This window comes from Aptenodytes patagonicus, chromosome 6 (genome assembly GCF_965638725.1).
Source record: "Aptenodytes patagonicus chromosome 6, bAptPat1.pri.cur, whole genome shotgun sequence".
Classification (NCBI taxonomy): Eukaryota; Metazoa; Chordata; class Aves; order Sphenisciformes; family Spheniscidae; genus Aptenodytes; species Aptenodytes patagonicus.
This window is the reverse complement of record NC_134954.1, coordinates 74,636,348-74,662,390: the sequence shown is the minus strand read 5'-3', so window position 1 is coordinate 74,662,390 and position 26,043 is coordinate 74,636,348. Positions and strand designations below refer to the sequence as shown.

General features: G+C 45.7%; 1 protein-coding gene across 3 annotated transcripts in view; it reads left to right on the top strand.

Moving 5' to 3' along the window:
• CACNB4 (calcium voltage-gated channel auxiliary subunit beta 4) overlaps positions 1-26,043 on the top strand; it is a 112,302-nt gene continuing 86,259 nt past the window's right edge. For all 3 annotated transcript variants that reach the window (XM_076343197.1, XM_076343199.1, XM_076343200.1), the window contains exons 1-2: positions 1-54; positions 177-260. In XM_076343197.1, the coding sequence (XP_076199312.1) occupies positions 46-54; positions 177-260 (93 nt within the window). In that variant the 5' untranslated portion in view covers positions 1-45. The remainder of the gene's footprint in view (positions 55-176; positions 261-26,043) is intronic.

Here is a 26,043-nt window from a genome sequence, read left to right as displayed (position 1 = left end):
CCGGGGCCGGGGCCGGGGCCGAGGGAGCCGCCGATCCTGGCCGCCATGGCCGCGGTGGGTGCCGCCCGGGGGGCCGCGGGGGCGGGCGGGGCGGGGCGGGGCCGGGCGGGCGCGGCTCCGGTGGCGGTCGCGGTGCCGGCGACGCGACCTTGATGTCTTGGCCTCCCCCGGGGCAGGTGACGAGGGGCACGGCGACGCGCCGCAGCCGGCTGAAGCGCTCCGACGGCAGCACCACCTCCACCAGCTTCATCCTGCGGCAGGTGAGGGGCGGCGGGGCCGGGGGGGCGGCGGGGCCGGGGCGCGCTGCCGGCCTCCTTTCCGCCGGTCGGAGGGCCGGGGCGGGGAGGGGGGGGGGGGATGTGTGTTGATAAACCACCGCCTTTAGCGGCTTTTGGACACGCTGCCGCTGCCGGGCGATGCTCCGGGGACCGCACAAGTTGTGGCTGCCGCCCGTCCCCTCTGCTGCCAAAGCCGGGGGAGTTTGGGCAGAGGACAGAGCCGGGCTTAAAAAACTGTAAACCCAGAGAGCTCAAGGATTAGGAGAGGGGCCTAAAAAACCCGACTGAAGTCATAATTTAGTCCGGTAAACGCGTGTGTTGTGTTCGCCTTCGGTTCCCGAGCTGCGATTTATACGCTGGGCTGATTTTCTAGTGATTCCCTGTAACAGTGGGGGGAAGAAATACACTTTTCGTAAAGAACGGAAGCTGAGATTTTAGCGATCGTCTGACTTGAGGATTTCTGGAAAAAAAAAACCGATTGTAAAGGTCTCAAGAGCATCGGCACCTCAGTTTGGGGCTTTGGTCTCGTCGGTGCTAATTATACAGCAGCCCTGCTTCCCCTGGCAGTACAGGAGTAGCGTTAGCGATCTAGATGAAGCCTCCTGCTAATAGTTACCCTTTCCTTTTCTATTTCCAGTCTTACACCCTTGCCTGCCAGCTGTCCCTTGGTAAAATAAGGACTAACATCCCGAGTCTCGCTGAAGCATCGCTTTCTCTCTTCAGAGATGCTTCTTGGAGCAAACATTATTAATTTGCTTTAAAAGTAAAGGAGGTAGAACATTTCGTGGGGCACAAACCTGTATCCCACACACCCCCAGATTCCTCAGTGACTTTAGTAGAAATATAAGGAAGCGCAAGGAAAGCAGAATTGGGCCCTTGACAAATTTGGGGATGCTTGTCATGCGTGGAAGCGTATTTTGCTCAGGATGTGGAAGTTGCGAGGTCGGTCTGTCTGAGAAAGAGATATAAATAACCCAGGGAAGTTTTATTTTGCTTTGCGGTGTCTCCTCGTCACCGCTCTGGCCCAGAGCAGAACCGCAGCGGTGTCGGGCTGGCAGTCCCCGTTTCCAGCACCGGCAGAATGAGATGTGAGAGTCACAGTAAGAATTTGACATTTAATGTGATCTCAGCCACGTAAATTAGAGTTGAAACAAGAATAAATAAATATAAAGGTAGTTTCAGCCTGCGTTAGTCTGTCGTGGCGGTTGAGGAGATGTTGCAGGCGGCTGTGGGCCCTTCTTGGAGATGTCCTGGAGAATCTTTCAGCTTGTCAGAAATGTTGCTTCAAGAGGTGGATTTTGTGCCGTGCTCACACGGAAACTGAGGGCTTGTGATTTAGGCAAACGGAGGGTAATCGGCATCACCCGGAGCACTCGGTGTCTGAGGGAGCGAGGATGCGACGTGGGATTTTGAAAACCTTGCACGTGGAAGCACTCGCACCAGCACCCGGGGAAAGCCGCTGCTCGTGTGGAAGAGCTGGCTCCTCAAACAGACGCGCTGGGCGTCACAGCTGAATTACGCAGCCGGCGTCACACACCTCATCCATGTGCAAAACAGGCGGACACGTTTCCTGCACTTTGCACTTTCTTCTGTCTCGTGTCTCAGGACGTGGTATGCGCTGCAAGTGCTGCGTGCTGCGACGTCTGTTTGTCTGTTGTCTTTTTTGGGGGAAGATGGGGGGGACTCGCTTTTACTTCTGACCTCCCCCCCGCCCCCGAGCGACTGCTTTACGTTCGGTGACACATTTGAGGGGTGCTGCCAAATAATAATAGGAAAATCGGGTGGTGGGATGTTTTTCCTTCCGTCACGGTTGCAGACCTGGGAGTCCCGCCACGCGGCAGCCGAGGGGTCCCGGCAGCGTATCCACGCCAGCGCCGGCACCGGGGCTCTTTCTGCACCAGCATCTGTCTGTGCTGCCCTGGCAGAGGACGATGCCGTGTCGGCTGAACCTACCACATCAATATAATTTCAGTTCCGTGCAATATATAGTAAAATGAATTGATCCGTATCGGAACCCGCTTACCACAAATGAGAAGGGAGCAGACAAATTGCTTTCTAAGGTGACGTTTCAGACCGAGATTTAAAACAGCGAAAGGTCCTCAGTGATTTACTGCCTTGAGACCTTTTAAACAGGCAAGCGCGGTAGCTCTCTTCATGATACCAGTGAGAAGATTTGATTTGAATTGTGTGAGCTGAGCAACAAAACCAGCTCTGGGATTGCCTCCCCCTTGCTGGGGGAGAGCGCGGCGGGCCTGAGCTGGAGACGTGCCGGCGTGAGGCTCTCGCTGCTCCTTCCCGTGGACTTCATGTGATGTTCCTCGCCATGGGGTGATTCAGCTCCTCAGGACAGCGTTTCCTTTGCACAATGGTGTTTCTGCTGCTCCTTTGGTGCGAGAATGAGACCGTTTTCTCAACCTTTGCAGTTAGTGGTTTTTCTTTGAGAACAGGGGATTTTGGCTCCGCAGATGTAGAGCGGTTCCAGCTGCCCAGCGTTGCTGTCCTCTCCTCCTGCCGTGAGGTTTTCCCTAATAACAGTCAGGCTTTTGAGGCATAAGTGGAAAAACAAGTCCTAATACCTGGGGTTAACTTCAAGTAACATTGTGGTGGTTGTAGGTATAATTTTTAAAAAATTGCAATTCTGTCAGTAGGATTTCCAACAAACGTCCCAAAAGAGTTTAAATCTTTTGTAGATCTCGTCTGCGTTAAGAATTGTGCACCAGCTTCTTGCCCAAGTCCAAAATACCGATGGGAATTTTATCATTGGTTTCCTTTTGTGTCAGGAGAGGCGCAGGTCCCCCGGATTTGAACTCTTTACTTGACTTTTCATTATGTTGCATTTAATTTTTGGTTTCAATCCATTGGTCAATCTAATTTAGTAAGGGAATAACGTTTGGACGAGCTTTTGAATTTGCATTTTTGTCAACACCGCGTGGCGATAAGCAAAGACGGTCCATCGCGCTGAGTCCCACGCGTGTGTCAGCAAGGGCAGAGCTACCGATTCCAGCATCTCCAGCGTGGGAAGCTGGCGGTGCCCGTAATTGCCTCTTGCTGCGGGAAACGCTGCACTGGAAGGCACGGATGGAGCGATGTACAAGCGGGAACGGGTAGGTATGTGCTGAAAATCGTGGGGCTGGTATAAAAAAATAAGACCTCCTCCAGTGAGTAAGATCACTTGTGTCCTGGAGTGACCTGGGGTGCAGGAGGTTCCCAGGTTGTTGGATGGGCACCTCTGTCTCCAGTGGCACGGCGAAGGCTGCGAGTAAACCTGGCGCTGAAGCTGTTAAGTGCAGTATTTGAGCAAGGAACGGGTGTGCAAAATTGTTCCTCTTACGTGGCAGGTGCCGCTCAATTATATTTAAGAACCCCCTTAAGGGACAGAAGTCAATTATAAGACAATAAGTAGGTCAGCTGAAAACATATGCTTATAATTTTGCAAAATGCTGTAATAATAATTCATTGTTGTTTTTTCTGGAAGATTTTACATTTCCACCACTTAGTCTGACAGGGTGTGACTTGTGAGTGTGTGCAATTTATTTTTTTCTTTGACTTCTGGTAGCGTCAGTTTTATTGCTTGTGATTTTTTAATAGAATTTACTTGACTGGGAAAAGTTAAGTGACCTGTGAAGAACAACAACAGTTCCCCAAAGGTCACGTTAGAGCATCACTTCTTGTCCAAAGAAAGCGCCACGGTGGCCCCTTTTTACTGCGGGTGGTCCCAGGTGAGTTAGCGGGGCCGGGGCTGCAGCTGTAGGAATGTGTGCCAGCAGCCTTTAAAACCTTTTATGCATGTGATAATGCAATTTTGGGAGGGAAAAGCCACACAGTAGATGGCTCCATCTGCATGACAGGACTGGGGATCCCCAGGGGAAGGTCAGCATCCGAGAGAGGGGCTTTTACACTCGGAGGTGGGCTGACAGAGGCCTGAGCAGAGGTCCTGGGGTGCTGGAGGTGGAAGTTCAGCCTCCCTTCCTCCTCCACCTCGCTCCTCAACTCGGCCGGGCGTCTCCCCGCGGCGGAGCCCTTCTGCCTGCTCCGACTAGGGCTGCGCGAAATGTTTAGACCTTTTGCTTTTTGTTAACCAAACTGCAGCCCTTAGTGCAGGTGCGATGGAACGCCTCCTTATTCTAGGTCTCCCTTCGGCCTGCCCTTCCTCATTTAAAGAAGGTGTTGTGCAGTTAAGTTTCATGAGGTGATGAAGAGATGTCAAGTCAGAGTAGCTCTACTTCCGAAGATGTAATGAAAACTGAAGTCGGGCAGTGGACCGATGGTTTGGTCCCTAATGGGGCGGTTACTTCTCTGCTCGTGTGCCGGATTGCCTCGCTGTATAACGTTACCGTAACTCACATGCTTGAAGTGAAAGACAGAGTTGTCTGCTCTTCGGTATCAGCAGGGCCTTGTAATAAAATCTTGAAACACTCACAGCAATCGGTGGAAATCCTTTCCGGCTCGTGCCAGAGACTTCGAAGTAAAGCCACCGAGTGTACCCGTTCAGTCCAAGCACGTTTAGCTTCACATAAAGTTATATTTAGAGATGCAGTTTATTTCTGGAAGTTTTTTGCTGCTTATATTTAGAGATAGTTGAAGTTAAAGTCAATTTTCTTTTAAGATATCGTTACACCTGGTGTTGCATCTCTGGCAGTGCTTGTGCTCCCCCCTTTTAAATATCATTTTTCCTATGTAGTATCGACAGGAAAAGAAAAACAGCGTTTTCTGTTATGAGATCAGCTCTCAAGCTGTAACAACTTCTGAAAAAGTTAATGGCATTCTGACCAGAAAAAAGTAAGAATCTTTCAAGAGTTTTGTTGCTTTGTTTTCAGATGAGTTTTTTTGTGTGTGTGGAGACGGGATTGTGGTGTCCTTCCTGCAGGACCAAGCGGTGGACTCTAGCTGGACATTGGCATCTACATTCAGATATCTTCTTGTTTACTCAAGGAAAAATAGTCGTAGATCAGATTTGGGAAGCTTTAAGGGTGTCTGAGTTTTGTTTGTCATTTACAAAGTCTGAAAACCTTTCCCTTGGCACACGGGACATACGGCCGCCCAGTTCCCACCTCAGGTGCGCCTTCGCAGATGCAAAGTGGACAAGGTCGCTCGTCGGCTCTGGCAGATGTTAGCTTAATTACGTACACCGATGTTTGTGAGAGCAATGCATGGCCTGACGTACAGGACTGAGTTTTGTAGTTGATGTTTTTTGCTGACTGTCCTGTAAAGTAATGATCTGAATTAGGGGGAATCAACATTTGGTCTTTGCTCGTCAGCGCTGTATGTAGGCAGCTTCAGTGACCTTTTCTTAACAAACTTTTTAATGGGCGTTTGATTTCTTCCTTCAATTCTGCATTTTTTTGTCTCAAAATCATTTTCCTCAGAATGAAACGAGACCTCAGTTGATGCTCTTGAGATTTTGGTCTTCTGTAATACAGGTTTTCTGGTACGCAGGAGGTGGATGATGCTGAGTAGTGTTGTCCATTCCAACCTAGATATGCAATGAACCAGGCATTTCTCAAAATCAAATGCTGATTAGCTTGATAAAATATATATCTGCAAAGGAGCAGATTAGAATTTCAGTAATTTACCAGGATGAGCTCAATTCTATGATGAGTCATTAATTTCTAAAATATAACTTACTGTCATAGAATATGAACATTCCTTAGACACAGGACTGGATCGTTATTTTTCTCCATACAGCATTTAGAAACTGTTAAAGCGTTTGACAGGTGAATAAAAGATTCAGCCCTTTCTCCAAAGAACATGAGCCTTGTCTGCGTGGCAGAGTGACATTGTTTTAACTCACCTTTCTTCTTAAATCGATGTAGTTAGCTAATACAACAGTTGCATCTTTGAAGTTAAACTGAGCTTAAGACCAGTTTACTTTGATTTAACCTAAATATGTAGATTTACAATAAGGCAAAGTAAGGCATGCTTGAACCGAAATAGATGTCCGCGGAGCATCTTGCTCTCGCACCCCAACAACCATTTGACTTTGAGGCTGGTTTGCAGTTTTCTCTTGTGTACAGCACCATGGAGTAAGTTTACAAAAGGTCCTGTGAGCTTCGGGAGAAATCGGTGTTTTTCCACCGATGTCGTCGTGGCCTGAATTTAATTTCCAAATCACAGAGGTGATTTCTGAAGACAGCCTGCTTCTGGAGGACAGAGATGAGGCCACCCCTTGTGTCCGTCTAGGCTGCGTGCTACGTAGGGGCTGTACCCGGGTCCCTGCCGGAGCCCGTGGATTGTCCCAGTGCCAGTCCCGAGTGGTGCAGCCTATCTGAGCCCCCACAGCCAGATTTGCCTGCGATGGGTTAGAGAGCTCACATGGAGTTGTCTCCTGCCAGCTGGAGAGAAACCATCGGACCGATGGGCACAGCCGGGTTTGGAAGACGTGGTCTGTTGTGACCCTTGGTGAGGCTCGTAATGACAACTGCAATTAGGAGAAATACTGTAACGATGAAGGCTGTCAAATAGAACCACGCTTTGCTACTGCTGCGCGTGTTTCAGTGATGGAGGGTGCTATATCTGAGCAGCTTCTAACCATCGGGCTCACCGGTGCTGACGACTTCTAGATGACGTTTCTCCTCTCCATAACTTCCTATGGGATGCTGCCTGTGCGGATTAAGTCAGAGTCACGGGATACGCAGCTGATAGCTTTTCCAGAGTTGTCTTCTGATATGGCTTGAGAGGCTGAAGGACTTGGAGCGTCTCCCCCGTTCTTGGCTTCCCTGTTGGTAACAGCTGGTGGCATGTGGCTGTCACCCGTACGTGTGCACATCTGCCTTCCTGAAAGCTGCCTTGTCCTATCTAACGGTGTTGCTTTGATCCCAGGCGCCCCAAAATCCTGCCTTGGTTGGGTTTCTCCTTGCACGGTTGGGAGGAGGAGGTGGGTGGGGGACAAGCTTCACAAGGGTGAAATAACAGTAGAAGGAAACTTAAATGGATTTTTTTATTATAAAACAAAGAATAGGAAAGTTGGCTTCTCTCCTTAATTCTGCCATCACTTCATCTGACCGCGAAGAAGCCAGCAGACTTCTGTGAGTTTCGTTTCTTCATCTGGAAAGCGAGTGTAGCTGCGTATCTCTGTGTCACCGGGAAGCTTAATTGAATGTTTCTTAAGGTACTAATTGAATGTCAAATTATGTTCCCACTTCGTGTTCCGTTAGAAAAGGAAAAAGATTTTTGTGTGTGTGTGTCTGTTTGCAAGCAAATAATGATCACGATTGCATTCTTTAAAAAAAAAAAAAATAAATAAATCCCCCAGTTGTTTTTTTGTTTTTGTTTGGAGCCGTCTATCAACCTTTCAGGCAGGTTCATTGGATTATATTCATAATAAGCTGTTGTCCTCACAGCTCCGTGAGTGTGGCCAGTGCAGCACGTGGAGGTGGAACATGATTCATCTCCTCAGCGTGCCAGTGCTCGTAGTGCCGCAGTCTCTGCTAGTGGGTACTGGTGCACAGTAACAGCTGATAAGATTGGCAGAAATCTGGTAGGTGACAGCTAACTAAATTAACAGGATCCCTTATGTGTATTTGATGGAGTCATTGGCGCGGATTCATAAAAGTCTGAGCCTTTGAAATTCTCACTTTTAAAAATTTTATGCCCTGTTCTTCAGCAGATGTGCTGACCGGCTTATTGTCTCCATGGTAACAAGGTTTCGTTTTTAAAATAGCCTGAAGTCACAAAAGAGAAGTCAGATATTAATAGCATAAGCAGCGTAGGTATGAATAAAAAATAGGATTTGGCTATTCCTCATCCAAAATTTCTTGTATTCGGGAGTTGTCTGTCTCTTTGTACATACTGTGGGTGTTTGTTTAAATGTATTTTTCTAGTTTGACGTATAAAACTAATTCTCTTTATTCATGCAATATTATTACAATGAAATATTTACACGATTACAGTAACGCTTAGAATACTAGCATAACACCAAATGCATAATATTTAATAGGTAACCATTAAAAAAAAAATAAATCTTTACAAGCACGCACAGCATACAGCGGTATAAATGCAAGGTGCTCCTACTGTCCCCCTTTCTGTAATGGGGAGACCGGAGGCAGAAGTGCTGCCTGACTTGATAAACCCTGTGTTAAATCCGGGGCTCGAGCGCCCTGGGCAGCTCCGTTCCCACCTCCCATCGTCCCCCACCTTCTGACAGTCTCACCGATATTTTTTTTTTTTAATTTTATTTTTTCCCCCCAATATTTTTGCTGTGCGGTAACAGAATGTGCAAAAGCCCAGTTGTGTGATTATAATGTAACGCCACACGCTAGAGCCGTTTTAGCAGATTTTGGGAGCTCAAGCCATGCACAGGCTCTGCCTGCATTTGCTGTCATGCAGTTTCTATGGACACCAATGGTTTGTGTCAAACGCAATCTCGGTGCGATTGTCTGTGCTGAATATAGAGGAAGCAGAGATGATTACATGGGACTCCAAACCTGTATTTGCTAAAATATGTTCCGTTGCTTTGAAAAGAATATGGTAGAGACAGAAATAGCTTTTTCCTGAAATCCTTAGGTCTTGGGTGACCTGCAGAGTTGGAAAAATAGCTTCTTAACTCCTTTCCGTTGGTTTCAGGGTTATATGGGAAAGCCTGATGTGTATAATCTTCAAAATTCAGCTTCAAGCAATAATAAAGCAGAGCTGTGGCAAAATAAATTTTAGATGGGAACTTCTTCAGCCACTTGCGATGTTAAAAAGATCTCCCGTTAAAGGCAGTTTTTGGCTAAGTCAAATGTAGTAAAAACAATCAGAAGGCGATGTTGATAATCCATGTCAGAGAACTTGACGTTTGAGAAAAGATGTCAAAAACGCGTTTAGAGAGTCTGTGTAACAACGTGTCTCTCCTGTCTGTTGTATTAACTTCTGGCTGCTCGTAATGAGGTCTCCAGCTGTCCCCGGTGCTTTGGGGCAAAGCGGGATGGGTAATAGGTAGGACTGGCGTGCCTCCCCCTGTCCCTCTGATCAAAACTGGAATCATAGAATCATAGAATCATTGAGGTTGGAAAAGACCTCTAAGATCATCGAGTCCAACCGTCGACCCAACACCCCCATGCCCACTAAACCATGTCCCTAAGTGCCACATCTACACGTCTTTTAAATACCTCCAGGGATGGGGACTCCACCACTTCCCTGGGCAGCCTCTTCCAATGTTTCACCACTCTTTCAGTAAAGACATTTTTCCTCACGTCCAATCTAAACCTCCCCTGGCACAACTTGAGGCCATTTCCTCTCGTCCTATCGCTTGTTACTTGGGAGAAGAGACCGACCCCCCCCTCGCTACAACCTCCTTTCAGGGAGTTGTAGAGAGCGATGAGGTCTCCCCTGAGCCTCCTTTTCTCCAGGCTAAACAACCCCAGTTCCCTCAGCCGCTCCTCATCAGACTTGTTCTCCAGACCCCTCACCAGCCTCGTTGCCCTTCTCTGGACACGCTCCAGCACCTCAACGTCCTTCTTGTAGTGAGGGGCCCAAAACTGAACACAGTATTCGAGGTGCAAGCAAGGAAGCTTTCTTAAAACACGGGGAGGAAGGACGGAGATCCCTTCCTGCCCCAGTTCTCTGCCCCTGCAAGTCATCTGTGATGTGTACAAATAAAGTGTATTTTTGCCGCTAACTGACTTTGTGACCTTTCACAAATCGCGTGGCTTGTGAAAGGGTGCTCTTCCCGTATGGCTGTCGGGAGTTTCGGGGTCGGCATTCCCACGGGTAACTTCTTGTCTGTGAGTGGTCCCACACCAACCTCTGTGGTTTCTGCTTTTTGCAAAGCGACTTGCACGTGTTTTTTGTGAGGTCTGGGCCGTAGCGTGTTAAATGCTTTAAGGTACTAGGGTAAAAATACATCTTAGTAGTTACACTCCGGTCACATTCCCTCTTAATAATAAACCCTCTTTGCACTCTGTTTCCTTGACGCTTTTTACAATGAGCATCGCGGTTTTTGGGAAAACCTTTTTTTGTTCTAAATAAGAGATTTAATGTTCTTAAGTAAGAGTCACTTCTGAATACTGGATTCTGATGGCTTTGTGCTGCTCGGGTCTGGGTTATGACATCTTTTCTTGCACAGAATAAGCAATATCCTAGCTGTAATCTTCATTTGGTTTTACTTGTATTCTGTTTCTGCTATCATCTGTATTTTTATGACGATTGTTCTCCGGACTGATGGTTTCAGTGCTTAACTAGCCACTCTTTTTCCCAGCTTATATAATATATCATTCTTCCATTTATAAGTGCGGATGGCAGGAACCGTCCCTATGTCTCAATATTTCTTTAGGTTAATACACTTAATGCATTTTGATACCCCTTGCAAAATTTGATATCCTGATTCAGGTAACGTAGTAAAATACTACAGGTCAGGATTTTGAAAACACCTTTTGAAAACGGTTGTTTCTTTGAAAGTCAAGATAATCCTTTTATTGGGATAATCCGGTAGCTTCTACCCAGTGATATTCCATTAATTTTACACATTTCACCTGTAGAAAGATTTCCGGTGGTTTATTCTCTGGGAGGAAGAAGAGGCAGCGAGCTGCACGTGGGCAGCTCTGTAATCAAATTCCCGTCAGATCTGGAAGAAATGTGTCCTGCTGAAGCGCTCCTCCTGCAGTGATTATTTTGTGGGGGGAATTGTCTTTCAGCTGAAGTTGTAGAGGTCTGTGTTTCTGGCAAAATAGTGGATTCTCTTTGTGTAATGCTTACAACGATTAGTTCTTTATTATTATAAGCATTTTACAAAGAAAATGCATCTTTGGGGTTTTCTATGTGGCCTTAAGCTTACATCCTAACGGGTGTTTTAGGGACATTCCCAGTATTGCTGACTGTGCTTCGTGTGGCCCCTTTGGTTTTGTTTCTTGCGCCTTCCACGAAGAGCTGTTCTCATACCACTCGTTGGGTGGGCACACATCGGGTCTTGTGAACTAAAACCAAGCTTATACCTGAATTACCATTGGTAGGAGAGACTTGTAAGGGCACTCATCTGTATGCTGAAGGAGGAGGTGGCACTTCTGGCGTGGTTTTGGGAAGCCAAGCTGTTTCATGGTGTGCTCTGCAGTAGTGGGACACACAGACAGGAGTCACTTGCCTCAGCTCTGGCATCTGGTCCCACGTTGGACATCACAGGCTCTCCCGGCCAAGAGCATCCAAGGACAGCATGCTGCGGCAGGTAGGAGGTAGGATCTGGGCACCTGTGGAAGACCATCACCCTGCTGCAGCCCCACGGGATTTGCTGAGTGATCTGAAACAACCTTAGACACCTGAGTTTAAGCAGGAGAATCCCTTCCACCCTGCTACAGAGGAAAACCTAAGTTAAGCTCCTCGCTTGTGACTTCGGTAAGCCTTGATAACTACAGGGTTACATGTCTCTTTCCGAAGGGAAAGGTAGATTACTTTATGATTGTCCAACCAAATTATGTCTTTGATTTGGATTTTGCTTGCCCAAATTCTTGTGGTGAGAAATATTCTTCACTTCCTACCTTAGGGGTTCAGCAGTACTTTGTCCTGTATAAGACCTTCTTGGTGACAACACGCACGTCATACATAAATGTTCTACTCCAACTTTTGTGAAGTGTTTTTGGAGCCTTTAATGACAAAGGTTCTATGTACCTTGAAGTTCATGAGTGCAAGTTTTGTATTAGGAATAAGTTGAGATAAAATTCTGTTGAAATTGGGCTGCAAGTTCTGCTAAAGCATCTGTGTGTTATGGCCATTTTTGGAATCATGCTTAGAAATGAAGGATGTATCTATAAATAATGCAGAAGCGAAGTGGTTATACTTAGAAATAGAGATCCCTTTCCCCTGCCTCCCCCAGTTAATACGACAGGTCAGATACTCCTGAGCCCCTCCAGTGGCAGATTCTCCATGGCCAGCCAGCAGCACAGCACTAGTTGTAGACTCTGAGCCACAAAAGAGATGGTTTCTTCTTAAATACAGAAGATGTGGAGGACTGAAAGGAAACCTAGTCCAAACTCAGTTCTTAGTATAGACTGGTTGGCCTGATCTGCTGTGCCTGGAGGGGTGTTTGTTCCTTGGGTGATCTCTTCTTAGCAATTGAAACTGATTTTCCAATTAGGAGACATTTTGTAAGCTGGTGGGTTGGTTTTTTTCCTCTCTTCTATTCATCTTAGAGTGATAAAAATGACCTCGGCACCAGGCATTTCTTAGGGCTTAATGACCGGTTGGGGTTAATGTCCCAAGACGTATTAAACATCCAGCCAGTCGTTAATCTTCAAAGTGCCTGGTAGCAATTATGGCTTAAATATTCTTCTCCTGTTTTGGCTTTGACCATCTTGGGCCATTAGGAGCAACTTCACCTCCCTCTTCCCCCTCCCCACATGTTGGGATCATGGGGAGAAAACATCCATCCCACGGGGTGATAACGCGAGCTGCTCCGACATGCTGGCTGTGGATATACAAGATGTGTGACCTGGGGGTGTTAGACGGGAGAGCTGGTGGTGGCGGCGCTGGGTGGCAGCAGTAATGAAGCTTATCTTCACGTTTCTGCGGACTGTGATGGAAGAGGGAATACAGGACTGCCGAATGTAACGTACTTCCTTAGAGAAAAAGGTCAGGTTGGAGACACAGAGAAGTGAAGAACGAGATGGGTTTAAAAAGGCATCGAGAAGGTGAAAGAGGAGGAGATGAGAGAGCCAGGACCACTGGGTTGAGTGGTGGGTAGGAAGGATATTTGTGAAATGAAGGGAGGACTGAGCAGGTTTGGAAGTGAGATTCTGGAGGTACGGGTAAATGGCCATTGCCATGTGCCAGAACAGACCTTTGCACGATGCTTTCCTTCCTGCCACATTCACCCTTTTTTAACTAATATCCCTCTTCTGCCGTTGTTTTGCCTCCCATCGCTGAGTTGCTGTCCTTCCATGGCTTTCACCCGCAGTGCTTCCGTGCTGCCTCCTGCAGCTCATGGCCCTGTTTCTCTTTGTCCTCTTCCAACTCCGCTGTTGGCATTCTCGTCCTCTTCTGAAAACTCCCTCTGGTCACTGGCCTTGGCTTGTCTGTCTCCTTTCTCACCCCGCATGCCTCTCGTTCCTCCACGCTGAATTTCAGCAGCTGCCTTGTTACCCAGTTTTGTACAAGACAAAAAGAGTAGGAAGAGGGGAAATCACAATTTCTTACTCAAGTAACTATTTAAATTTGACTAAGGACAGAATGTGGGATTTTTTTTGTTTGCTTTTTTCCTGGGAATGTTGTTATTCTCTTTATCTCACGTTCTGTATGTCACATCTTGTATTTCTCTCTTAAAACTGACAGTAGGCTCAGCATGTTGTGACACTTGCTCCCTGGCTAATGAGAGCTGCCCAGTATACAGGATGGCAGCCATCAAATTAGCCAAGTGATGTGAAGAGATAGAGTTAAAAAAAAAAAAAAAAAAAAGACCCCCCAAAAAGCAGGGGCAGAGAAAAAGGCGAAAGGAAGTAGAAAAGTGGGGGAAAAAAGGAGAGACTAAGAAAGAAGAGGCAGAATATGTCTCTAGCTGGTTTGCAGAACAAAGAGTATAGGAACTAAAAATGTTAGTAGTGGCTTGCCAGAATGGGTGACGGTTGTAGAATTGTCATCTTCTAGGACTTTATTCACCCCTGCTCATAGGTATTCTGGAAGGAAGATTCTCTCTTTTCCTTTAGGGGGCAGTTAGACATCTCCTAGCCACGCTAGCTGGTACTATAGCAGGTTCCTCTGTTTTTGTCCCTTTTTTTTCTTCCTCTTTTCTTTCTTCTTTCGTCCCTTTTCCTTTTCTTTCTCCCTGTAGAGTTAGGGAGAGGATTGGTAGTAATACTGGCAACAAGGAGACAGCAGGAAGGCCAGTCTCGTCTGCTGCCTCTCTGCCACGTGATGGCCTTCTTAAGGGCACTCTTAATGTCAGACCTCTGCCGCTCTCTTTTTTCCCCCGAGGTATTTTTCCAGGCCTGGGATGCAGTTTGCAAGGCTTCCGCAAGACACTGAGATTTTTCCTGGCAGTCTTGACTTCAGCACATGTGGTCCTGTTTTCTCAGTGGTAATGACAAGCTTACTCAGGGACCACACCTTCAGAAAGCAACGTTTGCTTGGCCCAAAAGCCTTACCAAAACCAACCCTCTCCAAACAATACATGCCTTTATTGCATGCCTGCCTTCTCAGGCACTCATCCAGATTCCCCATGAGGCTCTCTTGGGATGACAAAAATGCCTCACGCTCCTTTGGGGTCTGTCCCTTTTGGCCGTGGTTCCATGTTGGCTCGCTGTGCCAGGTGTTGGTTTGGGCAGAAATCTCCTTTCTTCTCGGATGAAGGTGGTCATTTGGTTTTGCTTCAGGCTCTTTGCCTTGTCACGCGTCTCTTGTTCAAGGTAAAATTAACATAAGTCATTTTCTTAGGGAGTGACACCCCAGAGGATTAGGTGCTGCTGCTGTTCCAGCATTGAGGATTTGCATGAATTATTCCATATGGACTTTGACGGGAAGGGAGGACTTTGACCTTTGAAGGGAGGTCACCACTCAGCCAAGAATAAGATCCTTATTTACCACAGAAAGAGACGTTATGAAACAAAACGAAGATGGAATAAGTCTTACAAAATTATTGCAATAATCCTAGAGTCCTGGCCTGTTCCAGCCATGTATTGTCCTGGCACTGTCCTGGCATGGAGGGTCCCAGGGTGAGCTGCATGACTTGCGGTAGGCTGTGTGGCAGAATGGTAAGATGCAGAAGGAGATGAAAAGACAACTGTTGCTCTTTGTATTACCCTTTTTGCAATTTGTTTTGTTTTTGTTTTGTTTTTTTTTTTTTAAGTGAAAGCACAAATTACCAGTCTTAATGTTGAGCCCCCAAACACCAACCTCAAGGAGAGGAGACTGATTAGAAAAGGGTGCTTTATTCTTAGCCATATTCAGTAGTCAGGAGGTAGACAGCATTTGCTGTCAAACAGACTATTTTCAGAGCCCAAAAGTACATTAAAAAAAAAAAAAAAAAAGAAAAAGAAAAAAATGATGTAAGCATTGCCGAGCAGAGCACACCCATCTGTTTGGCTGAATATCCAAGCCCTCCTGCTTATGATTTTTATAATGAACTTGCTTCTCATGGTAAATGCTGAAATAAGTGTTATGTTGGCTGATTTTTGTCTTCCGAAGAACGGTGTGAAGAGTAGCGTGCACACCGTGTGTCCCCGCTGTGCAGCGTGCCTCCTTCATCCTCATCTGTTTCTCTTCCCATTCGTTTCTAACGCGCTGTCTTCTTGTCAGATGTGGTGGTACAAATGTATTAGTGATGTCCCCAGCGTATGTCTTGGTGCCAGCTTCGTATTTCTTATTAGTGCCAATCTGTTGACCAGCTTCTTGTCGAACAACTGGGAGACGGTTGATTTTCTCGTCTCCCCATCTTTGCTTGGAGGAAAGACTGGTGGACTCAACAGAGGCCGTGCTGCTTGTATTGCAAGGCAACGGCTGTGCGTTTTGCCCTCCGTTCAGTCAACCGGGTAATTGCTCATAACGGAGCTTTTGTTCTGTGTATCAGATTCATGTGGGTTTTATTCTTGTTCGAAGCAAAGGTGTTTTATTTATTCATTTAATGCACTTAAGGATTTTTCTGCTTTAGACCATTAACAAATAATTGAGTAATACATCCCTCCGTGACAAATCTCCTGATATTTTAAACTTCTGCATAATCTTGTGCTTTGGGTCCTCTCCGAGATTAGCGCTGGTGATTTAGAAAGACTTCTGTATTCTGTTGTTAACTGTGGTCATTGGAAATGAAATAACCGTGACAAGTCATCACACAGCAAACCCCTTACCAGAAAATGGTACTTTTTCCAGTTCTCTGGACCACATGTATGCGTCAGACCTGCAACTGCTTCACCTGTAAATACTTCACCTTCCTTTTTGCAGATGACTCTGTTTTCTGTGATCGTTAAATGAGAGGTTACCACTTACATGCAGGAAAAACAGAAGTGTGATGAATTACAAGCTGGTGTAATTTATGCAGAAGCAGTGGGGGGGAAATTGCAGCCCACTCTTGTTCCACATAAATTATGCATGTACCTCCTTGAAAATAGCTACAGAGGGTGTTCAGATTTTTTTGGCTAATGAATCATGCCCTAAATTTCTACAGTACATACATTGACTCAAATGACTCCCTTTTGCCCCACCTTTATTTTTAGATCATCTGTAAACTTTTGCTGAACGTGCCGTTCTGGATGTTTCTTTATTTTCCTTACAACAGACCTGTTCTTTGAAGACCCTGTTTTGAAAAGGGGCTCCTAAATTTACTACTTCTCCCAGAGCCCTCCCACGTGAGAGTTACATCTTATGCTTTGGAGATCTCTGAAGAGATCCCTTGGCTGTTGTAGTAAGGATATATGTGAATAAATGTGTGCTTATGAAGATGCAGCCTGCTCTTGTGTGCAGCCATCTCCCAGCAAACCACGGCTGTAGACTTCTTTGGAGCTGTAGCCTTCTCTCTTGGGTCATGGGCAACACAAAACCTTTGAACCTGAGCGCGGAAATGATGAAGTTGCAAACAATTCATGAAGAAAGCAAAGTATGATGCTGTCCACCATATAATATTTGCTTGGCGTAATATCTAAATATGGTATTTATTTGCCCACAAGCTAGTGAAGCTGGGGGATGGTTAGAGGAACGCTGCGTATAGCCCTAGCCACTCAGCCACGAGTAATAACTGGGGAGCAGCAGGGCTGTGGTCTGAACTTCTCCTTCACCTCGGGAGCAGTTGCAAAGCCGGAGCTCCCTCTACGAGACAGCAGCGGTAAGAGCACCAACCAGCAAGAAGCAATTTTGGGAGGGCTTCGAGAAGAAAAGTGCTTTGAGGAGGATTTGGAAGGTGAAGAATGGTTGTTTGGAACATGAGAGGATGGAACAGCTTTGGACCTAAAATCAGCTTGCTACAAGGATACAGAATGTTACGGAAAGAACAAGTCAAAGAGAAGTGTGATTTTTCATTATAATAAAGGTGTGGGTGGACCAGCGTAGGCAAGCCTGGGAGAGGGGGTGGCACGAGGCTTCGGCTGGAGTGGAGGAGCAGAGATGTAAGGGAGCAAAGGCTCTAGTGGTGAGGAAGGTGGGGCACTCATGGAAGACCATTTTGATTTTGTCATGGATGTGGAAAAAGGAATTTCGAGATGCTAAAGAGAGATACTCGGTATATTTTATTGTCATATGTTAGGAGCCTGCCTAGGCTATATATAGTTGATCTCATGTGTGCTTTCTTGAGGATTTTTCTGTGTTTTTTTTCCCCTGTTTTATGTTATTTTTTTAAGCACAGTTATTTATCTTCCTTTGAGTCGAAGCAAACTGATTGCATATTTGGGGCCAAATCTCTCTTGCCTCTGTCCTGCTCTTGCTGAAATCAGTGAGGGTCTTCCATGTGCAAAGCAAGCAGGATTGCATGAGCTAATAACACAAGCAGGTTTTTTTCCCTTGCCTGCCATTGACAGTAAATTGAAGTTTGCTGCTCCTGCATGTCTACGTTTTGATAAATGAAGAAAAACCATTTGTGAGAATGGCACCAAAACCAATTTGGTTCCCAACAGAAAAATGAAGTAAGATTGGCCTGGGGGAATGATGCATGACGTCAGCTGGCTGTTCACGTTTCAAAAGTGATGTGGTTAGAAAAAGTAGTTTTCAGGTAGTCTCGTCTTCTAGGTAACACTAGGCTGATAAACTCTTCTGTTGATGGTCTGTATGATAAAAACAGTGCTAGGTCTTGCAACTTGACTTTTAAGGGCTCCATGTGGATGGATAATACACCATTTTACTAGGTAGTGAGAATAATTATCTTCTGGAGATGTTCAGTGCTGTCTTTCAGGCAGGGAACTCCTTGCCACAGGGTGCTGCGGATGCAAAAAAAAAAACCCAAACCAGATCAAATCAAAAAGGGAGTGGACAAACCAGCAGGTGAGAAATCTTTTCACAGGCTGTCAAGTACTCGGCCATAATTCCTGGCTCTGGGATGGAGCCAAATCCCGGGCACTCAGAGCACACTGCGGTGTGCTTGCCCTCTTCCTATGCTCTCCCTGGAAGGGCGCTGGTGGTCACCAGTACAGGCAGGGGACGGGGACAGGCAGATCTTTGATCTGGCCTAAGGTGGCTTGTCGTTCCTGTGTAAGAAAGACATTTCTTGATAAACTAAGTAAACCGTATTTCATACCTCTCTTCGCAGGGCACATATGCAGAGCTTTTATTATTTCTGTAGTTCACCTCTGGATTCCTTTGAATTTTTAACATCCTTCTCCCAATGTGGATAATAGAAGATGGCATATCCAGGAACGACCTCAGCGATGCCCTAAGCAAGGTCATGCCGTGTCTCCCCTGTGGCTACTTGATGCTCCTTTTTTGTTTGGGTTTTTTGTCATCGTTTTGGTTGTGTTCAGGCCCCCAAGGGCTGCGTTTCCCAGTGTTGTGGAGCTGCTTATTCAGCCTTTTACTCCCCAAATCCCCCACTCAGTGTTGCTGTGTTTTAGAGTTTGTCTCCAGTCTTACATAGGCAAATATTACTTCTTGAAGGCATATAGACCTTTTGCCCGCTCATACAAAAACATATACTTGGAAACCGCACTCCCCCTGTGCTTGATACTCATGTTAAGCAATTTTATGGAAGTTTACACATAATGGAACATTATAATATTTTTGTCACAACCTGCCTTTAGTACAAAGAGAAGATGTATGGCCATCACTAATGAAGAGGATGCTAAAAAAGTGAAGTTATAGGGAGGTCTGTTCTGACTTGAGGCGTGCGTGCTTGGTGAAAGCAAGGCAAAGGCTCGGAGCGTGAGGAGGAGAGGGCTCCGTGGGTTGGGAAGAGGTGAACGTGCTCTGGACTTGCACCGTCCCATGGCTGCAGCATCTCTCCTTATAAGCGTTTCAGTAACTTTTAACAGCAACATTACTGAGATCTATCGATTCACCACTTTCTCATCTCTTTAATGTTAGACTCTACTGATTTTTGGATAGAGCAGCCCTTTTACCAGAATGTCAGGCAGATCTCAATCAAATATCAGTATATCTGAAAGGAAATGTTATCAACCTGTTTTTACATGTTGTTTGATGAAAACCATTCAAAGTCTATTTTCTTTTCAGTGAAATTATGAGGATTTACATTATTGTGCTAATTCTCTTCAATTCCTCAATGATAGTGTTGCACCTCAGGATGTTTTTGAAATTATCGATGTTTGCACCTTAGTATGTTTTCAAAATTATCCCTGTTCATATATTTACACAATGCTACCTTTCTCCTAGTCCTTAGAAAGTTCCTCAGTATTTAAAGACTTATTTTAAAAGAAAAAAAAAAAACAGTCAACCTTTAACAATTCAGGGAGCCCCTTAGCCAATTTTACTAATATCTTTGGGTGAAAACTGTCTTTTCCAACTACCTAAAAAGTAATAGGTGTTGTTTCACTCTGTTCCTAGTTATTCATAGAGGGGAAAAAAAGGATTTATTACTGTGCAATGTGAATACATCATATCACTTATCTCTAGATACAAGACAGTAGTTTTTATTAAATAGTCATATCTTTTCTGCCTTAGGGCTCTGTTGCACCACAACGTCACCATTACCACTTTTACTATTATTAAAGCTACACATTAAGTTGTTTTTACAATGTGTTTAAATTTCTGTTCTTAATATACATTTAAATTGCTCTTAAACCTAAGCTGGCCAATTTTTACCTTTGCCCTTCCTTACAGCCTGCAGTTCTGTGCGGGTTCCCTCTACTTCTGGCTGTTGGTTTCACGATTTCTCATCTGCTTTGCTTCCAGTTGCGGCTCCCGCTCCCCGTCCTGCCCAGGCTGGGCTGGGTCTCCAGCCTAAGATGCAGTTCGGGCAGTTTCAGGCTTGAACGTTCCCCGCTCCTCGCTGTTCACGTGTTTTTTGTTCATGTCTTATTCTCGCTTGATCCCAGGTTTGGAGGGAAGCTGCTGCGGCGCAGCAGGAGTCTGCTCCTGGCTGGGGCTGTGCCGGGTCTGCACAGCAAAGGCAAGGAGAGCACGGCCGCTCACGGGATGCCAGGCATCACCGTTTCACTTCCACATCCAGCGTAGTCTTTGTCATATACTTAAATACTGAAGTTCAGGCCCTGGAAGTATGCTAATCTAACTGCTAACGAGCATTTAGAATGCATTGTATTAACTCACAGCATTAATTCTGTGGGGTTCTTGGAGTTCAGCTAAATATGGCTTTTAGAGATGGATAAAATTACTGTACGCAGCAGTTTCAAGCTATATTTTTTTTCTCATTCAGTTCTATTATTAGAATACTTACTTGCTACAATATCTTTTAATACAATCGCAAAACAAAATGCACTGTACAGATGGTTACTGACTCTCCAGCATCCATGTTCGGGACTATGCCCATTAGTTAGTTGTGCTGTGTTCACCTACGTGTTACTGTTTTGTAGGAGAAAAATGTAATCTTTTGTACCTAAAAAGCAACTTCTTAGGGTTGAACAAACTTGCATTATTCCTATGGAAACAAAATGCTGTGCAAAGAAAACAAAAATTTCAAAACATCATTGGAAATTTGTGACCATCTGGAGGGCGAAGCTGCGTAGCGAGATGGCTGTGCGTTCACACGACAACGGGAGCAGGGCACAGATGCTGCTGCTCCTCGAACAGCGGCTCCCGGGGTGTTTGGCTGCTCCCTCCAGGGTCTGCCTCCCCGACTTGCCACGGTGCTTCTGCGCCATGGGTAGCATCGGGGACTGCAACGTCCCGGGGGCTGGCCCACCTCTGGAGTCGGGAGCGCAACTGTGCACCCACTGACAGCAACGGCTGCTTCGTCTGGCTCTGATTCTCCATCTTCCAGGAACCAACGTCCCTGGCTTTGCCTTGGCACGCTTGTCTCAGCACTGGATTTGCCACTGGGGTTTCTTTATAGCTGCAGCATAATTATTGTTGTTATTTGACCCCAAATCCAGTGGCATCCGGCTGATCCAGCAGCTGGGCTTGGAAGATTGCAAGTCCAGCTTCCCTTTATGAGTCTTTAACACTTCTAATAGACCACATGACCCGTTATACTCTTGGTTATCGTCTTCTATAAGGTGTCTACTGTATAGTTCTTAATTGACCAACTTACCCACGCGGTGGGTATGTGCTCAGGCTGTAGTGCCCGGTGCTGCGTGCTCTCTTACAAGGCGTGGAACTTACTGGATGGCCGTGCCAGAGTCCTTGCTGCTCTGCCCATCCTCCTCACACATTATCCCTGCCGTGGCCGGTGCGAGTTGAACCCGTACATACCCTGTTGTGATTACAGGGGGGCAGCTGCCTGCAGGAGTCACCTCCTGGGGCGTAAGCAGACCATTAGGTCTTCTGTGCACGAAGGCGAGCGGACGCAAATGACCTTGCTTTTCTGACAGATAGCCAGCAGTAATAATAATCTTCCAAAATGTAAGGTTTTGACAGCAATAAATCCTGTGTCTTCCCTGTAATGGGGGCTAGGACCATTTGGGCTGTCAAGGCAGAATCGTAGGGTGAAGGCTGGGCTGGCTCGTGGATCACGCAACCGGCTATTGCCGTGGTCATGTTCTCATCCTCAGTCCCTTGTTACTCGGATCTAACGCAGGAGTTGAGCACAAACAGCTGGGCTGTTGTCTAAAATGTCAAATTCTGATTTAGGCTTCAGAATTTTTTTGGTTGTTGTTGTTGCTGATTTTTATCTTGTCGCGCCGGAGGTTGGAAGACTGGCTGAAGCTGGGTGCTGTCAACAGCGCATCAACTCGGGTCCCTGTGCTGCGGATGGGCTCAGCTGGCAGTTAGTTTGTATTGATGCTGTCTTGCATTTTTTGTAGTCCTTCCATCCTTATGCCATCGGTCGAGGTATTTTGTAAGGACAGACAACACTGAATTTCATGGGAATGAAGTACCTGATCCTAGGAAAAATAGGAACAGTGTTTCAGATAAGAGTTTTAGACCTCTGAGCCAGCTATTCGCTTACATAGAAAGTCATTAATTATTGTGCTTACTACATTTTAAAAGCCTCTTTTCACAAAATTCTTTCTTAGTATTTCAGGCAAGATTAACCTGGCAAATCCTGGTTCACCTGGTGAGTACGGTTTTTGATAAGTAAATGTGAATATAGTGTTACTGAGGGTAATTGTGCCAGTCAGCGCTGTACAGGACAGGTGGCTGCGGCTTCTGCGCTCTGATATTCTTGTGGCAGGGTTAAGATGAAAATAAAGATCCTCTTGATTTACTAAAAGGTGTTTCATCACTTATCAAACACACAATTCCCATTTCTTTATAATCTCAGATAAAGTCATATAAAAATACTTTTCCAACAATTGCATGCAGGAAAACGTGCCATGTGTCTTTACACAGTTACCTGACAGCATGAGCTGTGCTTCAAGGTGGGCTAAAAAATCTGCAGTTCTGGTAAAAGCCACAGGGTGGGGTTGTTACTTTAAGGCTTGCTGTAATACTTGAATCCTTGAGCCAAACCAAGTTTGGAGTCCTGAAGTCTTTATGTCCTCTTAGTAATTTAAAAGTGGTCTTTATATTTTTCAAAGTCTTCAGCAAAGAGCTTGGCTCAGGCACAAACATCACAAGCCCAATATAATTAATTTCCAAAGAGTTGCTCCTGCTGATTTTTGGGGAATAATTTGCAGTGCTGGATGTCTGGTAAGATGCCTAGGTTATCTCAGGAGAGAGGAGTTAGTTGGAGCTACGAGGAGTGCTGCTTCCAGGAATTTCTGATTTTTGTAGCCCGGGTGAGAAAGATGCAAGTTCTTGCTCTTGCTTTGAATTTACATTTGTAGGCGGGGAGCTTGCAGGATGCACAAGACAAAGCGAACATTCAAAAACTACAAAGCATTTGTTTACTTCTTAAATGAAATATTTCCCGTACCATTAAGCCACAGAAGGGGGACGTCGATCATAATTTCTGGGCAGGAGTCACAGCACTTTGTGGCTGTGTGAGCTGAAGTACAAAAACCCCAAAATAAACAGGAAAAAACCCCCATCATCCTCCAAAACTGCTCCTTTATAGCCATCAGCACATTTCCACGTGAGAAACACTTTGGCCTTTGCCAAGCCAGGCTCTGGCTCTCACCACACAGAGCTCCCCAGATCTCATAACTTACGAATACTGACACCGCAGCCACCGCCTTTCTCTTCTGACTCAGTTTCTACCCCTACAGAGCTAATGGGGATCCTAATGACAAGGGGTTTGCTTTTTTAGCACCTCTCAATAAACGCATGCAGATGACTAATATGTGCCGTTAACTGCGTATGAGCAGGGTGGATTTTTACCTTCCATACGCAAAATGGTATATAAGGGCTAGTCGTACGTAACAACTTCATATATTAAGGATTAATGCTATATAAGGAATAGTCAAGATATTTTTCATGAGACATCTTGGATTGACGATGGGAACTGTAAGAGACGGTAACACCATGCAACCATTTGATGTTTGCCTAGACTGGGCACTAGGCTAGACCTCTTCCCCTTGCCTGCCTTCATCCCGAGCCCCCTTCCTCCTGTCTGCAGGTTCAGCTGTCGGATAGAAACCCCGTTTTGGTACACAAATTTAAAGTTTCTGTCCTCTTAAGCCACGCAGGTGGACTCTTCTCCTCTTCTTTACTCTCCATATTAAATCTTTTTCCTGGAAAGAGCATTTTCTTCCTAGGTACACACTGTTCACAACAGACCATCGCACAAGCTGCAGTCTGTTTTCTAGGTGCCTAGGAAGGCTGATCCTAGTTAAACGCAAGCGGGTAAAGAGCCTGATTCTGACGACTCTTGTGTATCTCCCAGAGAGAGACAGCTTTGATTTTTTTATTGTTGTTGTTGTGGTTTTTTTTTTCCCCTTCTCTCATCCGCACTCTCTGTTGTCTTCCCATAGTTACTGGGCAAACCCACAGATTAAAAACAAACAAACAAAAAAACCCTCTGGTTGGATAAAGACATTTTAAAAGGTGCAAAGACAAATAAGCATCGGCACTGTGCGCTCTTTGAAATGTGTCCTCTGAGAGGGAGATGCGTTAAAAAAAATGTTTTCTGTGATGAATTAGCATTCTTTGGGCATGCAATAAAAATTGCTTCTTCAATTCCATGTTTAGGACTCCACTGACACGCGTTCCTGTGTACATCTCTTTCTCAGTCCCAAGCAAATATAACCCCCTTGTCTTCATGCCGAGGGCTCCTCGCAGCCTGTCCCCGCGTTGCCTGTCATCTCTCGTTCCTGGCCGAGAGTCCCACTCCTAATGAGATGTCCAGCGCTCTGCCCACTTGCCCAGCTAATGCTGGCACCGTATTTTAGGCAGCTGACGGCTGTATCAGCAGCTGCCTGAAGCTCTCAACCTCCTAAAGCTTTACTTCCAAAAACCTGCAGTGTTTAAGCCGCTGATGAACGGGAAGCGAGGAATAATCTTTTGGTTTGTACTCCTCCGTATGCATGTCCAACCATTTGGCTTTTGTCCTCCTATTTACACCACAAACAACCACTGTCTTATTTTGATGGGTTTTACTCAGAAGTGCTTATTGATTTCTTTTCGCGGCCTTGCAGTGTCTGCACCGAGGGCGTTGGTGCTGTGCTGACACAGTTTCATAACAATATTTGTCCCGAGAGTAAAGGATGGGAATTACAGCACACACTTTTAGAAGAAGAAAATTACATGCTATCAGACCACAAAAATACACCTAATTTACCATTAAACCTCTGCATTTGACGGTCATAAAAAAAGCAAGGGGTTGGAATGCAGCACTGCTTTTGTTTAGCTCGCGGCAATGTGATATGCTGATGTGCTTAGCTGTATAAATACCCACCGGGCAATGTGCTGTAATGTATGGTGACGCTGCTGACATTTGGAGTGATGGAAATTAAAACCAGATTATTATTTTTTTAACTGTAAGGTCTTGGGTTTTCTCCCAGATTAAATTGTAAAAAGATAAGTGGTAAAGGCAGCCAGATTTGCTACCCTGTTTCTGCAGTTTTAGCAAAACAAAATTATGAGAAATCTGATAAAAGCAGTACTTGAGAGGCGTACTTTTCCCAGTAGACCGCAGGCCCATCCCTTGATGTGCTGTACTGAAAGCTCTTTAATAGGGAAAAGGAGGTTATTCCCACCATGCTGTGCTTGGCATTTCTGTGGGGAGGGGGTCACTGCCTTATTTTCACCCTGGGAGCCAGGGTAAGAGCACATTGCTGTGTCTGAATCACAGCTTTTCCCCCACACACAAGATTTTCTGTGTTTAGCGATCTACTCCTGATCAGGTGGTTTTTGTTGTGGGGTTTTGGGCTGTTTGTTTTTCTTTGTTTGTTTTGGTTTTTGTTTGTTTTGGTTTTTTAATTATTATTTTAAATCCAAGCTTGCTGGGCCATGGACGGTGCACGCAGAAACTAGCAGAAGAGGTCTCCTGAGGTCTTCTGCATGATGACTTCATAGATTTCTAATTAAAAATGCATGCCCTTACTGTCCCGGGTTTTATCATGGCCTTGAAGGCTCAGAGTAATGTGGTGGCTCAAATTCAGGAATTTATTGCTTTGGGCACCAACTAGTCCCTTCGATAAAAGGTTATTTGATTGGGAATTCATGAGCCCTGTTGATAAGTGCTTTCCAGCTGTGTATGTTTGTACGTTTTTAGGGCAGCCTGTAGCATTTCCAGCATCTCCTGGGAATGTGGGGTAGGGCTGTCTTCTCTCTTGTGTCCTGGACTGGGGGAACTGGGCAGGCTGGGGGGGATCTCGGAGCTGGCTCGTCCTTTGCTTTTGTCTTCTTGGAGCCCCAAACACAGTATGCTGATGTGCAAATCTCTCTGCTTGCTCCCCAGGCATCACAGAGCACGGAGAAAATCTTGAAGATGTTC